At 36.3% G+C, this 17,877-nt stretch overlaps 1 protein-coding gene across 5 annotated transcripts in view; it reads right to left on the bottom strand.

Annotated features, from left to right (window-relative positions):
- Positions 1–7,488: 7,488 nt before the first annotated feature.
- Positions 7,489–17,877, bottom strand: part of HDAC11 (histone deacetylase 11) — a 32,903-nt gene continuing 22,514 nt past the window's right edge. For 2 of the 5 annotated variants that reach the window (XM_087743907.1, XM_087743908.1), the window contains exons 8-10: positions 16,116–16,212; positions 12,932–13,110; positions 7,489–9,489 (exon numbers count right to left, since the gene is read on the bottom strand). In XM_087743907.1, the coding sequence (XP_087600033.1) occupies positions 9,247–9,489; positions 12,932–13,110; positions 16,116–16,212 (519 nt within the window). In that variant the 3' untranslated portion in view covers positions 7,489–9,246. Of the gene's footprint in view, positions 9,490–12,589; positions 12,711–12,931; positions 13,111–16,115; positions 16,213–17,877 lie in introns of all 5 variants that reach the window. The other 3 variants (XM_087743911.1, XM_087743912.1, XM_087743909.1) reach the window with 3 other exon arrangements.

The raw sequence follows: 17,877 nt of genomic DNA, 5'->3' as shown, positions 1-17,877 counted from the left end.
AACATTTTCATGAGCAGACAGAATGAACAACAATTTGCACACATTAAACAAGCAGCACCAAAATGAAAAGGCTAACAATGATTATTTGTGCTACCTCTTCCTCTATAAGCCAAGAATTTCTACAAAAGAGACTACCTAGCCTTTCTTTTTGAAAATCTAATAAAACATCTTAACTGCTAGTTCAGACAGTTCACTATTTCTTAAAGTACTGCTACTGTTTGAAGTTGTTAATAACCATCATTATTCTCATATTGCAGTATACTCAATTTTCAATTTACATTGAGATTACAACCTTAAAGTATGTTCTATGTTCACTACACTCAACATTATTCAATGAGCTGTAGCATTCAGAGTGATTGCTACTCTGCTTGCTGGCCTGTAAGAAAATGTTTGTCCAGAAATACTGTACAAAACCAGATTAATTCACAAAATACCTAGTGAGGTGGTCTGATGTATCAGTACAGTAGAAGACTCATCTTTATGGCTGCCGTCTCATTCTGACCATTATTTAAGACATCACAGAACTCAAATTCCATGGGTGGCATAACATGTGCACAAACGGATACAGGAAAAAAACTGATCCGTATAAAAGAGCCTGCCTTTGTGACTAAGTCATGAAGATTCTTTGCATACAGAGTGGAGAAGTGGGCCTTGCACTGCTTGCCATGTAAAATTTAGCAGACGTTACCTCCTGCTGCAGCACTTTAGAAAACGTACTGTAACTTCATTAATGATCAAGTCCTTTTTGTATAGCCATGCATGGATCCTCAACACCTACATACAGCATGCTATAATTGCTACTGACACACAGCTTCTGTGAGAAGGCAAGAATTCTGAAAAGAGTTTTTAAATAGCATTAAATCAAGTTTTGCTTTTCATCCTTGTCTTATAGCTTAGCAAACTATACATTCAGACAAATGTCATCTTTCTTTAGACACTTTTTTTTTTCCACAGCTTATCTTTCTTTGAACTAGTTTTTCTAGTTAACCAGCACAGAAATACAGTTCATATTTTTACTAACCAAATGAAACCAGACTATAGAGCACTTAGTAACTTCCTGGATTTTTATGATTATATAGGGAAAATTATCCCTAGCAGCAGATATAGCTGATGAAGCATTAGGAGTTATATGGAATTGTGTTCATAGCCAGTCAGATACAGTTTTCAAATTAATTTAATCAGCATATGGTCTTGTATCTAATGACAATGAATAATGTGAAATCTTGATGGACCATGGAACCTCCACAGCTCTATCATTCACCAGTTTTGTTTCAATATCCTACTCCCTAAAGAGTAAGTGAATACAGGCTACAGAAAATACAAAAGCCTTCTTTTACCTTTTAATGTAGCCACTGCACGTTGTACTTATTTTTCTGTCATAATACAGTTTTTACTGTGTTATTTATAAAACTTCTGCTTAATTAAGGATTGGGTAAAACATGCATCTATTCTACAGATCAGTGAAAAAGCTAAGTCTGAAACACTCCAGGTGTTTCCAACTTCCTAATAGCATTAAAAACATAACTCTTAACTGGGAACTCTCAAAGCTTTCTAACACTATCAACAGTAAATAGAAGAAATCACAAGGAAAGTTTGCTTGAGAGAAATAATAGACAAATCAACCAATGTATTTGAGTTACAGTGAAGAGTTCTTACTGTTGTAAGAACAGTTGTACTGTCTTACAACTTAATGTGTTTGTAAGTCAGTATATGTAAGATAAGGAGGAATTGGAGGGAATCACCTGGGAAGCAAATCCAGGGTGATTTTCCCTCCGGAAATCAATATATGGCTGTTTTACTATGGCTTCCACTCCAAAACTGCATCTTTGTGACACCATGTTTACATCTAGAAACAGAAAAAGAGAGACAAAGGACTAGCACCGTTTACAGAGCTGATGGTACTGTGTAATAGAAAGAATGGAAGCCCAAGTTTGGCTTTTCTCCTCAGACTACTTTGGTTTTTTACAGTCTCATCTATTTCTACCATCTAAAATAATTCTTTGACTTTCAGTACTTACTGATTGCCAATTCTGTTCAATAATATGATATCAAGCTCTAGTCTGGCTCTATAATCTCATCACAGGATATTTCCCTGAGCTGTGAGTACACCTCATTTCCATTTGTAGAATTTTGTTCTCTGATCTTAACATGGTATCAACAGCTTTAAGTATATTATTTAATTGCATGCCTAGGTAAAAACCCTTAATGCATTTTCTCATAGTTCCTGTGATACATTTAGCACTGCTAATACAAAGTTGTCCAGAAGTTTGGGGGTTGGGTTTGGGGTTTTTTTTTTTGGTTTCTTTTTTTTTTAATTAACAAAAGGCGACTTTGAGAAACCGTGGCCAAGATAAAGACAACCTCAGAATCAATTTCAGAGACAGCATACCATGAAGCTGAAACAATTCATCCGGAAAAGGCTCATGTCATCAATATTTCTGTTTGCAATTTCCAATACTCTAAGCACTTCCTCTAATAGTGTTTTAGGAAATTCTTATAAACTCAATTAAAAGATATGGATGGCAATAAGCGGTGTGTTGTGCGATCTCACAGGGCTACCTGAAAACGGACCCAAGATATTGCTGAGATCAGAACTGGATGCCTGGTGTTCTGAGGTGTTATCAACCAGCCTTTCTTAGGGACTGCAGCTGGAGATGCCTCTGGCAGCCAGGCACAGTTCACAATACTCCTTGGCATGCCTGAGCTATAGCCTGTGCTCAAGCTCTCTGTTAGACTGTAGCTGAGCTGTGGCCATTGCTTATGGGGCCATTTTTAAAACTCTTCTTATAGAATCTGTATGAATCAACACTTTTTTCTTTTCTTAAATGAGCACTCAAATCTCACAATGTTCAAATAATCACATTTTAACTGTTCTGGAAAAAGTAAATAAATAGGAATTAGAATCTTTAGAACCACTTACCTGCTTCAGAACTTTACTCTCTTGCTTATGTCCACAGAGCAACAAGCAGGGCTGCATATTACTATGCCATTACTTCCTTTGGTAAGCCAAAACAGTGCTATCATGAAACTGAGAATGATTACAGCAGTTGTATCACATCACCTGCAGCTATGCCTTTTCCCCTCTGCTTTCCATTAATCTGCACTTCTGTGATTATCACAGGATGTAGTCTTGGCAAAGACTAACTCATCTAATTTAGAATAATACTCCAAGACAATCATAATATCTTGAAATTAAGAAGCATCAGACACACTAGTTTTTGGACATCCCCCACAAGAAAAACCCCGTCTACTTCTGATATTTGTCAACTTGTTTTGATTCGTAAAGGAATCAAATTAAAATCTGATTGTTTCCATTCTTGAACAAGCTATTATGAATTACTTTACTCAGGCAGCAATCAAACATCTCTTTCTGATCTGGGACCCTATTGAGCTGCTTATCTTAAAACACAAACAATCGTCAACAGAAGTTGCTGTGTATACCCAGTGCTTACTCAGATCCTCAGGTACACATGCAGAGCCCATGTTGACACATCCATTTCTGAAAATCTCATACACTAAACAAGATCCAAACACAAATGTAACCTTGGACCAAAACAAGTAAGCCCAAATTCCACTAAGCCCTTACACTGAGAATTTCTAAGTAGCTGGAGGCCTCTATACAGTGAAAATCAGTCAGCGGGAAGCTGTACTGCAGCTGGAGAACAGTGCCCAGACAGAGAAAGTCCTGGTCACCAGCACAAAAAAGAAGAATGTTCTTGGTGACACTTTTGGTGGATGGCTGTCACAGGAAAGATTAGCAAAGAATGAAAAGAGACAGAAGTTAGCAGACGATATACGGAAGAAGCAAATAAATATGCTGATACCTACATATAGCAGGGAAGATTCTACTTGATTCATACAGAAAGCAAAGAGGCTCTTGCTGGCTGCAGCTCCAACATCACAGGCTGCAAAGTAGAGAGCAGGCTGCAGCTTTTTGTTTTGGGAATTTTCAGTTTCCTTGGCTCCTCTCTGCTATAGACCTAAATACACCTTAACTCTTATTTTGCCCTCTTCTGTACCTGTAGCAAATACAAGGGGGGGGGGGGGGAATAAAAAAATCACAGAACAAATGACAAGCTCTTGGCTAACAGGATTAATTACAATCTTTCTTAGGTGTCAAAAGTGAAAGAAAGGAGACACCTCTTTGCTCTTACAAAGCATTGCAATCTGTTATAACTCTACCAAGGACTAAATTTAAGATACTATAAAGACAAGATGCATTTTAGGTCGGCCCTGAATACATTTTTTTCCCTTTTCTCTCTTTTTTTTTTTTTAAAAACACAAATCAAACAAGCATTTCCAGAATAAAGATAATCAGTCCCAGTCAAGCTCAAAAGATGTCTACTCTCAACTGTAGAATAAAACAAGAGTTTGGACCTTATTAGTGAAATATATAACTAGCCTTATATCTGACAACAAATAGTCTAACCAATTATCTGTAATGTTACTTTTGAAGGAAGAAATGATTTATGGAAGTGTGCCGCACACTTGTTTGTGGAAGTGTGATTTATAGAAGTGTGGCTCCACACACCACTGCTCTGGTAAAATATAATATTGCAGGACTGGTAACACAAGACGTGCCTAACATTACTGGCAGTCTTTTTGTAGTTTTTGTACTTAATTCATCTCCAACCAGAAGTTTAATCTCAAGAAAGCTGTGGGGGGGGAGGTCAGAACTCCACCAGGCTGGTAAGTCAGAACCACAGCCCCACCAAAATAACTTCCTATGCCTATTCATTCTTTTCAATCAAAACGGCATTTTGTCTTACCGCAATATTCTGAATTTAGTTTCAGGAAGTCAGTGCCATGTGCAGCACGTAGCATTCTTGCACATTCAAAAGGCTGTAGGAAGTAGGGCAGGAGTTATATCCTAAGGATCATCTACAGGTCAGTACTGTACTTACATTGAGTCAGGCACTGAGCAAAACAAACCTCCTGTTCTCACTGCCATGGTAAGCCTAGGAGAGAATCAGGCCTAGTAATAGGAATTGGTCCTTCATACAGCTTACCAAAACATCATCTCTTTTTAGAAGAAATTAATTCTATTGACCTGAGGTAAAAAGTGACCGGCTGTAGCAAAATGGCCTGCATAAACGATAAGATAAAGAAGTGAAAATTAAATGAGCACTAGATGGGAAATCTGAGAGATTACCAAAAGCGTCAGGATCAAGGAAAGACTAAAATCCTGAAAAGTCACACCTATTTGAAGTCTAAGCTAAAGGCTTGCACATACTTAACAATTTGCAGGCTTGCCTCTAGAATGGCTGGGGAATACACAACCCATGCTAAATTCAAGGCAAGTTCAGGACACAGCATCACTTGGAATTAGGCCCTTTATTATTGCTTTGATACGCTCTGCATTTCAGAATCAACCAGCGGTATAAGGAAGATCATCTTCTATTGGCCACAGATAGCAAGTGAATTTTCTTCTTCACCAAGGGACTGCAGTTTTCTTGAAAGAAGAATGTTTTCAATTATTCAAAAACTGGCATAGCACACAGCACCAAGATCCTAGACCCTGCAGCTTTCTGAACTCAGCAAGCTCCTTCAGCTCCTGGCAGCACAGTATGAGCAAAGTCTAGATCCAGGATTACTAACTTCATAACTTCTGGATTTGTCAGAGAGTATTCTCCCCAAAGTGGCTATGTTGCATGTAGGACACAATTGTACAGTACAATTTGTGAAGTACAAGAAATTCTTAAGTGTCACTTCACAGACCACAAAAAACATATGCAGCCAGCACTGAAAAGAACTGTGTGCCTTGTTGTATGTGCAAGAGGAGGCAGAAACGCTGCTGAACAACTTTGGTAGCAGGACCAGAAAGTACCAGGACACTGTTTCAGGGTCATTAGGTTCCTCAAGCTGTGAGGAACATCAAGGAGTAGGGAACCTGGGAGCATGGACATTTATTATTTACTGAACATAAACACTACCTATCCCACCCCCACCCCCCCCAGGAAGCTGTCTACCAATTAATTTTCATAATTTTTTTTTATCACAGCTGTCTGACTACAGCATTTCTCAAATTCTTCCTTGTATTCATGATACAAGTCTGGGACTTGACAATGCAGGATGTTAAAAAAAAAACCATCAAAGTCAAACAAAGAAATCATACCTTCAGTGTGAAAGAGATTGATATTACTATCTGAAGCTAAAACTTAGTCAGTGTAAGACTACAACCACAACACCCAGTGTTTTTAATGCTGAGTGTTCTATACTGTTTGTCAACTGTGAGAGAAGCAAGGGGGGCTGGAGCTCGACATGCCAACTGTCGAATCAAGTAGATGAAGACACCAGCTCTTCAGTTTATTTTTTAAATAAATTTCACACATGGCTGACTAGCAAGAAATGAATGTTTGTACATTAACTATAAGCTATTGAACAATCCTCACTATTTGTTTCTTAAGTAATTTGAGTCACAACTAATATCGTATGAAAGGCAAGACCTACTAGGTCTTTCTTCAAGATAGTTTTTTGGTTGTAAGTTAGGGCACCAGTTCTGAAACACTCTTTCCTATTTTAGGAGGATTTTGTAGTTACAACTGCAATTAAAACAAACAAACAAAAAAAATCCCAAAACCAACAAAACTCCACACTTTTTCCCCCGTAAAATTTGTGACTACATGGCATTCTCCTAGCAGACTTACATGGGTCTTTGCGTTCCACAAAGGTTTTTGTCAAAGCTATAAATTTTGATGGTGGTAGGTCAAGGCAAGGTTTCCATGATGAAGTTTTCAGTGAACTTTGCCTAACAATAACAGTATGTTAACTATGAATTATACAATATCTGTGGTCTAAATTCAACCTAGAAACAGTTTCACCACTTCTTTTTGAAAAACAGTACACATTTATCTTGGACTAGTTTCTTAATGTGTAGAAATTAATCTTTTGGTTTCAACAACCAAGACAAGTATTACACTAAATTAAAATTTTTGAAAAATGTGAAGGAGTTATCCATTTACCAATTCTAACTTTATAATGAACACTGAAAATGCAGTCAATATGTCCATTGCTTAACAATCGCAAATTTTACAGATGAGTCTGAAAGCTAGCAGGCTCTTCTGCAAACATTTAGTTCTCTCTGAAAAGATATTGATTTATAAAAGACCTCTAACAAACTATCGCAGCCCTAACAGAAGCTTAGTTTACAGTTTAATACCTGTAACAACAAAATACTTAAAACAGGAGTGACAATATAGGTAATGAAATGTAACTTGTCATTAGAAAGCGACTTTAACCCCTCATGATAACATCTTAAAAAGTATTTGGATACAAAACTTCCAAGCTCACTTTAAGAGGTCAACACATTAACTCTCAGAGAAGTCATCCACTGTTGACAAACCTTGTACTATTCACGCTTAAGACTCACTGCAGTTTCAGTTACATCTTAAGTATGAAAAACACATCTTCTTGTCTTTTCAATAAACTGTTTCATTCAAAGTTTTTGACCGCCAAGATACATGTGAAGTGAAAAGAAAAGTCAATCGGCATTGTGCAACATCATTTTAATCTTCACCAAGGGAAAATAATAGAAATATGTTAACACAAACAGAAAATGTTTTGGAAAAGACTGTATGGTACTATGACAGGGTTTTAGTTTATAGAAATGTGATTTATAATTTTATAAAAATTATAAGAAAGAATAACAACATCTTTCAGTAACATCAGACAGTATAGAAAAAATAAATCTCAACATTAGTTGTACTCTGATGGTCCTTCTAGTAAGAAATTTAAAAGTGCTTTTTAATAACAGTGTTGCAACTCAAGATTAGTGCAGTATGTCAGATCTGTTTTAAAGCAGGTATTTATAGCAATTGTGCAAGTTCCTACAATTAACAAACCCCATCAATCTAAAAATTAACACTAAGTGAGGTAAGTATTCTAATTAGAATTAAACATTCCTTAAATAGCTTATACACCAATTCTACTACAAGGAAAATACTGGTGTTTCTTCATAGAAAGGCTCAAACCTAAATATGATGGGAAACTTGTACTACAAATCAGTGAATACTTGGAAGTTAAAAAAGCTCTTGCAAAATATACAGTTTAGTATGTTTACAACCCAATGCTACAAACAGTACCTAATACAAAATATACCAACTTAAATAAACCCAAACTTTACAGTTAGTGTACTGAATTTTCTTCTGAATACACTATTTTGTTCCCAATTCCTCCTAGAATCTCCCATATAAAGTTAGCACATTAACTTAACGTAGAAATTTCACGGTATTTTTATCTGTAAATATGAACAGTTTGGTTACCAACTATGACTGCAACTATAAGTACCATTACTCTTCGAGCAAGTGAAAAACACAGCACTGGGGGGCGGCAGGGGGGCAGAAATCAAAATTTACTCTTCGCTGTCTTATACATGACAAGCTGCCAATAATAAAAGATACCCTATATTTCGACATAATATTTTCTGCAAGAATTCTCAGAACTCTAAAATTAGTTTTCATTTTATTGTCGTTTCTTTACTCTGTGATTTACAATGCATAGTAACTATTGCCTTTTATATGCAGGCCTCATTTTAAGAGAGGCAAAAACTAGACTTAATGCTGAGCCCTTATGGCTCACTTGCATAGGGAGCCAAAGGTATTTCATATTTTATTTCTCAAGGTGTTTATAAGCAGGATTTAAGTCACTATCAACAACAAGAATAAAATATAAGTTAATGAACTCTCATTCCAATAGGCTGTGGCTTAAAAGCCTACCAACTGAACTGTGTTTTACAGTATTGCATTTAACTGTAGTATTAAACTGACAGTTGAAGCCTGCACAGGACTCGTTTTATAACAATATTTCAATTAAAAAAGCATAAATAAAATGCAGTATCTAAAAAAAAAAATGCCAGTACGTTTAGTCCATATTTCTCCCACCATAGTCTGAACTGCATCATCTGAAATAGGTCTGGGACAGTCTTTGGATACCAACTGCATAGTTCTTTCAACATAATAGACTACCCATAACAATAAGATAAGCAATTAAAGCTTTCTACAGTAATATTATAAACTGAAAGACAGTACCCTTGAGTATATGTCTCAATTAGCTTAAAAGGATTTGTTGCCTTTGCTCAAGATAGCTTCAGAAGTTAGATACGGTTATTCTGTGACTGCGTATTATCTCTACTGTGTTATTTTACAGGCAAGTTGAGTCTTTTTAAAATATGTTCTATTAAGCCTGATAAAGATGTGGAGGACTGCTGCTCCTAAACCAGGAAGCCGTTTCCTAAAATTTAGTAACTTGTCATTGCAGTGACAAGTTGGTTAGGTCTTTAGCAGAGTCTCTAATCATCTGTTCTACCTTAGGGTTTTCAGCTCCACTGGTTGCTAGCTCCTTGTCAATAAGCCCCAAGTTGTGCAAATTGAGGATGGAATCGGCAATAATCCGTGCTGTCCTCTTCTGGTAGCCTCCAGATGTCACCATCAGGATTGGGATTCTGCGCCTTCTGGCAGCCTTGAACACAACTTCATCTCTCTTCACAATTCCCTGCAAGTTTACAGCAGTTACCAAAAAAAAAAAAAAGTGACACAAATATGATATTTTAGTACTAGGCTATGGTTTATGGATTTATAGTATCGGATGCTTAATAAGCGATTAAGCCCTACATTTTACAACACAAATCAAAAATTCATTTAAAAGTCCCATTAGCAGGTTTACATGCATAATCATTAAAAAAAAAAAAAAAAGAAAAAACAACAAACCAAAAATCCTTGACTTGGTTTTAGAGGACACAACAGATAAAAGTCTTAGTATAAATTCCTAGAAGAATTCCTGCTCAAAGGCCATGAAGTCTAAACTGACTACAAAGTTCAGAAATGTTCACCCTATTTTACAGGTGAGGAACTGAGACGAAGAAAGATTGTCTTAATTCAAAGTGCTTTAGTTTGTGCTCAACTTGCATAGCACCCTCTGACAAAAGTTTAGCAACTTGATCAAGATTTCACAAATCTACATAAGAACGAAAAATTCAAATCAGATGTTACATGTTCACAATCACTAGCTGAATTATCAGCCTCCAGTTTCTTTAATAAAAGCTAATACTGAAAGAATCCATGGCTGAAGGGGGAGTTGCAGAATGTAAGTAATGGTAAATCCACAGAAAGGAAAATAAATTCTAAATAACCTCTTACTAATAGAGAAGGGTATGGAACTAACAAAGATTGCTGGTCAAGAGGTACTGTACTGTCATTGAACCCATACAACAGAAAACTTCCAGTCTCTTAGGTTTCAAATTAGTACACGTGGGAGAAAAGAGAGAATTCAGAAATAAGTGAGAACAGAATTAAAATCTACTTTTGTGGAAAAAGTAAAAGCAGAGAGTTCCAGAGAAACATAGGAGGCATAAATAATCCATTACAACTCCTAAAAAAAAGACTAACAACATAACAGACAACAGCTTACAATGGACAGCTCAAAATGTAAGTAACTGCAAAAGCTGGAGAAGGGGAAAAGAATTAAAATGCAATCAAACACAAAAAATTAAGGAAGCAGCAACAAAGGTGTTACAACAAAATGAATATGCACTACTCAGACTGGTTAGAGGAAGACTGTAAATACGTCAGGAAATATTACCCTGCCATTAAAAAAAGTTAGACCACAAACAAATGGTAAAGGGAAAGACTAAAATTCAAATGTAGCTGAAAAAAATATTCTGTAAAAGCATACAACAGTAATGGTTTTTGTATAGTTTGACACAGCCCTGTAAAAGAACAATGGGAGTAAGGAATAATAACTAAAAAATAAGACAAAGGAAACTGAAGAATTATATTAGGAACAGATCCTTAAAGGAAGTAACAGAATTACAGAATGAGCTGTACATCCCTTGGGAACCATTGCTGGATGCAGTAAACATTATACCACACAAGAACTGGAAGCAGTCACTATTCATAGGAGCATAACCGTCCCATCCCTGCTCCAGCATCTCTAGTGGCTGAGCCTGGAAGAACTGAAGGGAAAACACATGGGCTTATTCCAGCATTTGCGTGTTATGAAGACAGAAAATACACCCAATGAAAATGACAGCCTGATACAGTTCCCACTTACAAACAAAGAGGGACTTACCTGCTACACTGCAAGTTTTCTGGCTATAGCCTCAAGCACCAAGTAACTATCACTCATAGCACTCTGAGGAGGCATAATTTTAAGTAGAATAAACACTGCAGCAAGATTTTAAAATATGAATGACATCTACAACTGTAGAACTGAAGACTGGACTAATGAACCTTGAACAGATGAATTATCCAGGTTCAATGCCCTCAGTTTCAGCATTTCCAGTAGCCTGGGATTTCAAGCTTGGTGAAACATGCCATTCACACCTAAGCCAACAAGATAAGAGAGGCAAGAAGCCCTGCCCTCAATTCAGAAAACAAAGGCTTGAGCTACAGAAACCTTTTCTCCATCAGGCACCTGAGCCACTGGTTGTGCAGAGAAATGGCACTCTGCCTTTTGTCTCTGCTTGTGACCAGAAGAATCACTTCACCTTTCTTTCCCCATCCCTACATTTTGTCTCTTTCCCTACACAGCACCCAGCAAGCTACAGCAACTCATTTTTCTTGGCCATTAACACTGCTCCTTCTCAAACAGCAGAAAAAATTTTGAGAAGGCACATCTTAAAAGTATTCTCCATCTGTCACTAGCTTCCATTTCTCTTGGTGGCCACTGCTTTCCAAAAGCCTCTGCTCCACAAAATGAGATCTTACACCTCAGGTCATATCCTCTCCAAGGTCAAAACCAACAAAGTCCAAGCCCCTCAGCTCTTCCTTTCTCCTTAGAGACTTTTACAAATCCATGGAAACAAAACGTGGAAATTCAGAGTGGCTCCCAAGTCATTCCACCTTGGGTTCACTGAGGACTTTGCAGGCAGTCAGAAAGCAATGAAGTGGCTGCTCAGTGACAGAGACTATAAGAATGAAGAAATACATAAGGAAGCCAATAAAACCCAGCAAGGAACTAGAGCTCTGCGTAAATGAGAACTATTTAAATGAGAACTAAAATTTGAGAACTAAAGTACTGCAAAACAGAATGAAAACTGAACAGATCGAGTCATGGCTCGATTAGAAGGGAATCAGAGAGCTCACAAATCAAGAAAGCACTTCCTATATTGAACTGGTGGACACTAAAAGAGAACCAAATGTGAAAACAGGAAGGAGATGGAACCAAGGAGATGTCAGAGAAGGAATCATTAAAAAAATGGAGGAAATAAGAGATCCATAATTTTTTTTTATTTTGAGAAAAGCAGACCTGTTATATCTGGAAGATGAAGACTTCTATGAAGCTATACAGAATAAATCAATATTTAAATCTGGTACCAAACTGGTGAGAGAGAAGGTAAACTGAACTGAAAAAGGGTAACGATATTTGTATAGAAAAGAATGAGGAAAGGGAAAAAAATCTGTTCATTTGCTAAGAACTCACAGACAGGCTGCACAAAATTGCTACAACTGGAAGACACCAGAAGAGCAGTTTAAAACAGCTGGGAGTGCTACAGAGAAAATTAAGTGTAAGATACATACTGGGGGCAGGAGACAAAAGAAATACATTGCAAAATGGGTTATGTGAGGGTAAAAGAAACAAAGAAAGAACCAACCAACCAAACAGGAAAAATAGGAGTCAGGTGAAGTGTGAAATTATATGCCTCTCTGGTTACTGTCTGGATGTTCAAAATCAATATATTTTAGAAAGACGACAAATGATACTGGAACAGGCACCTGAAGAACAAAAATATTTGGTCAGGAGGAGACAACAAAAAACATACGGTGAAAGAGCAACAGAGATGTATCTATACGTATCTATAACAGGAAAATGCTCTGGTTTAGCGTAAAGTACGCACCTTACCTTCAGCTAACAAACGGCCACAAGTCATTCTCAGGACTGCCTTCAGTATCTAGTGAGGAGTGAAAGTCTGTAGGTATTTTAGTATTATACAAACCTGAGGCGAAATAGCAAGTCCTCCCAATGGATCGCCATCCAGAATATCAGTCCCAGCATTATAAACAATGATGTCAGGTTTTAATTCATTTAATGCTCCTTCCACATGAGTATGTACCTTCTGAAGATATTCTGTGTCCTCTGTACCCCACTCTAATTCCACCCTGCGTTTTATGGCACCTAAAAAAAAAGTTTCAATATTACTCAATAAACAAAGCATTGCTTTGAAAGAAAATTTAGGTAAGCAAGAGAAAAAGATAACATTTCTGGAATTTTTGTAAATACATCGCTTTTTCACAGAACCTTGAATTAAAGAAAATTATTCAACTACTTCTTTTCCCAGCAAATGTAAGCATAATGACCTTGAAAAAATTCCATTGAAGAGAGAAAATTAGATGCAGGGGGAAAAAATATCTCTGAGACACAAGTGGAAAACGTTATTGAAAAGCAGATGAACTACACATCCATTTACCAATCAGCAAAGAAATCATAAAGAAAATTATTAACTTAAAAGCAGCCTAAATAAAGCATAAGGGAAGGAAAACACTGAATTGCTATTGCACAGGAAACAGTTGGGGGAAAATACAACAAGATAAGTATCACTGAGACATTATTAAGATGTTTTATTTTTATAACAACACTCAAAACTTAACAGCAAGGGATCATGAATTTATGTGAACTGCTTTATGAATGTATAACAAGATTCAGCTTTGCCCCAAGCATTTTCAATTTAATTTTCTTACCCCATAATCCTACCAGAAGAGCAAATATCTATTCTTAATTTAAATCAAATTATTTCTAATGCTTCTAATAAAGCATTAGAAGTAGAAGAAGAGGGTTGAGAAGGCAGAGGAAAGAAACCCAAGGTTACGCAGTCTAGCTTTGAGTGCTTTTACAGAGTTATGTGTAACTCTAAATCTGAATTAATCAAATCTATGTCAGAAGTGATTCAAGGAATGACTTCTACCTCACCATACCCTATGCCTTGAATTAAATGACTTGGAGTCTTACATCTTAAGTGTAGATGCAGCACCCACCAAGTGTGCATGAATGCATTCAACACAGAATGATACTTATTTACTCTCATGACTGCTGGGTAGGGGTTTTTTCCTGCTTTCCATCCTTGTTCAACATTAGTGAAGCATTCTTTTTCTTTCCTTTATTTTATTACATCAACATTAGTTTCAAAGATTTTTGTTTCTTTATGATATTTTTCCTGAGTTCTTTTATTATTGTTACATAAGTCTGCACAGCTGTGCTCTTCTGAACAGCACTTAAAGCCTCTTCAGGATAAAGAATCCACTAGCTGGATAGAGCTTTAGAGGAAGAGGTAAACACATTAGCATGGGGAACAAATAAGTATTGTTCTGATGAAACCATTAAGAAGTTGAGACGATTGTGAATAAGATTCCATGCCTCTGCAGGTCTCTTGTCTTCATCTCCACCACAAAACACAGAATTACAGTGTTTAGTTATCTTGCTAATTAGTGAATGTACTTCTACAGCTTCAAAAACTGTAAAGTGACACTCAGACCAACAGCAATGCTTTTTTAAGACCTGAACTTTGAGTTTCAGCTGTCAACTTTTTATGCTCACCCTTTAGTGAACAAGTCCTTTTCCCCATCCATCTTCTCCTTTCTTTTCCTAAACTTCTGTGTAATTCCAAACTACTTCCCCTTAGGGACTCAATATGCTTACAGGTAAGCATTACGCAATGTTAGCTGGTCTTTTTTTTTTTTTTTTCCTAATGAAGTGCATGGGACAAAAAAATATATAGAAGAGACTCCTGTAATAAAACATGGAGAAAATGAGTAGGAAGTCCAGGGAGACAGTGATCAGTTAGAGTTTACCCTAAGGATTCAAACTCTCAGGTTCAAGCCTCTACCTCCTTTCAAAAAGACGCCCTCCCTGATCTCATCTTTGTCTGGTCACCTAGCAGGAGAGAGTTTAAAGGATTTAGCCACTGAACTCCTAATTTAGACACACTTATGCAAGCTACAAGGAACTACATATTCAACATGCCTTTGGTGGCAGCCTTCTGCACCTCATGCTTCATCTGTAGAAAGGGAATGCTAGTATTCCCAGCTTCACAGGAGAGGGGCGAGTTCAGTATTTCAGATTTGCTAACAATGGCTTACTCTGTTTTGGTCTTAATCCATCTGTTCAAAATGTTGCCATTTGATATATGAATAAAGGCGTGCTTTTCTTAGAAAAAAAAAAATCTTCATTTGCTTGCAATTTGTCTGCTTACAGACATGATGTGCTTTAAATGGTCATTTTTTAGTTTAATACCTTGAAATACATATACTGCAATTTTCAAAATCTTTACTAGTTAGAAAACATAAGTAAAATGCACTGAACTTAATTCTTGCCAAGAATCCAAATTAAGTAGGCTTTTCAGAATGAGAGCATAATTGAAGAAATTCAGCAGCAGAAGAATATCTCCCCCAATAAGCTATAATTCAGTTAACAAATTAAGCCTGTAATAAGTGACAGTGTAACACAATCAAAGATCAAATAAACTTTGGACTTTTGCATTCCCATTTAACCATTATCAAAACCCCACTAATTAATCGTGACAGGTCACCAGACACAACAGGCACATCACAGTAGGGATAAACAAACAACAACAAGAATCAAGCACCAGCTCTTAACATTTGTATGACTTCCTTCTGCTTCCCAACTTGTTTCATATTCAGATGCATCTTGTTTTCTAGATGCTTATAAAACAAGTTCTACCAGAAAAACAACACCTAAATATGTTATAATTTGTAACTTTCAGAAGAACATGAAACCTTTTTACGCAGTATTAGCTAATCCTTAGTGAATTCTTTTATAAATTTAGCGTAAGGGAAAGATTAAGTTCTAACAGCTATCTTCAAATCAAAAGGATTATTTAACTCAGTGTTCTAACCATGGCATGAGCTTTTAGCTGGACGGCTAACAAAGTCTGTGTAATACTTACACGTTGCATTCCAGAAATTCATTCCAGATGTGAGGGAAAACACTACAGCATTCACAATATTATGATAGATCATAATGATCATTGAAAATCGTATGTTCAATGTGAAATTAAAAAAAAAAGTCTAGTTAACGTTGCAAGGAAGCTTATTAGTAAATGAAGAAGTTATTTAACAACACAGTAGGTCTTTTGCATTTTGGAATATGATTTTCAATTTACTTACGTTTAGCAAATCCATCCCCTGGATAAATATATCTATTGTACACATCCATAATATATACCCGATGATCATCCATGAAGTCCCTTTCATGGCCATTTCCCTGAAAGAAATTAACAGTTAGCTACTCCTAGCATACTAACACAGAATTAAATAATCTGCAAATTCTAGAGTAATTAAGACTACAAAGATCTAATATTTAAAATTCCTGTGTCATTCTCTTATTTATAGTCTTGAAGGTTATTTTGAAGTGTAGAGTTCTGGGGGCTTTGACAGTATCAGTCTGAAGACTGCAGGTATTATCAAAATCAACATCCTTATATCTCTGTGAAGGTAATTATCATAGATCTCATTGCACATACAAGAAAAATGAACAAAAATTCGAAACTAATTTTCTTCAGCAGCATCACAAAAGCAACTGTGACCACCAAATAGATTTCTCATCTTCCAATTTCGAAAAAAAAAAAAAAAAGTCACTTTCAACTGCTGTAGGGATACTCATATTCTTATACAAGGATTAATAAATAAATAAATAAAGCAGACTACAGCTCTTCTGATAATTCAAGCCTTGGTGAGATAAGTAATCCCTGGAAAAGTTACAAACACTGAAGACCCAACAGTTTAACACATTAAACACCAGGAATTCCATACAAAAAGATTGTATTGGGTGTAAAGACGGATGCTCAAGAGTAAAATCAAATTCTCAATATTTTGCCCTCCCCCATTTCTGAATTTAAATACTATTCTTTTGGCTCTCATTCAGAATTTTTTCCACTAGTATAAAAATCATCTTTTTACAGCAATCACTAAGATAATTTTGTTGAAATCAGTGTATCATACAGGACCCCAGCCCCTACTCCCAATAGAATTTAATTTAAACTACAGAAACAGACATTTCCACAGATACATCTTCAGTAATTCAGTTACATAATTTATGTCCCTGGACAGTTAAGCTGTATTTCTGCTACAACCTCCCCTCCTGGAAACAAAGAAAAAAAGAACTGCTGGGCTAAAGCTAGTCAATGTGTGTGAAAAAGGGAATGGGAAGAACCTGAATTGCATTTCTTTATGCTAAAAAATGGCAACTCCTACTTATTTCTTCAGCACCTTTGGTCCACAAATAAATAGTTCATGAACAGAAATCTAGGAACATGAGAGCCTCTGGGTGAACCATTTTCTTATGAAAGGTGAAACTCGGCAATGCACCAAGAATTGGAACACTTAGAAGATGAGAATATCTGCATACTTAAAAAGGATCTGCTGAGCTACTACTTCACTATCTCTCATTCCCTAAAGAAAGGAAACAAAGGGATGATATAGTGTGCAGGCTGAGATTACCAGCATGATACCCGAAAATCAAAATACATTCCAAGAAATAAAAAAAAAAACAACAACAAAAAAACCCAACAAACCACAAAACAAAAACAAAACACCCCAAAAAGCACAAAAAAATCCACGCCCTGACAGAGATGGCTGAAGAGAATGATGAACACAAAACATCTTTCTATTGCATAATCTATGTCCTTATTTCATGGTAATTTTAGGATGCCTTAACTACCAGATAAGAGAAATGATAGAAGATGGAAAACTTCCAGCCATTAGGCTTCCTCACTGCCATGGAGCTACTTAAAAATGGTTTACTTACACATAATAAATTATCTTGAAAGCTTCAGATTGGACATAACTTTGGTGCATTACCTGCTTTTATAAAAATACTGTTTCCCTCCTTTCAGGTTTTATTTTGGAAATCCTACCAAAGATGAAATTT

This window comes from Nipponia nippon, unplaced genomic scaffold, assembly GCF_047370975.1.
Source record: "Nipponia nippon isolate SJK-2023a ecotype South Korea unplaced genomic scaffold, ASM4737097v1 scaffold_9, whole genome shotgun sequence".
Taxonomy (NCBI): Eukaryota; Metazoa; Chordata; class Aves; order Pelecaniformes; family Threskiornithidae; genus Nipponia; species Nipponia nippon.
The sequence above is the reverse complement of the archived record's forward strand: the minus strand, read 5'-3'. Positions and strand labels throughout refer to the sequence as shown.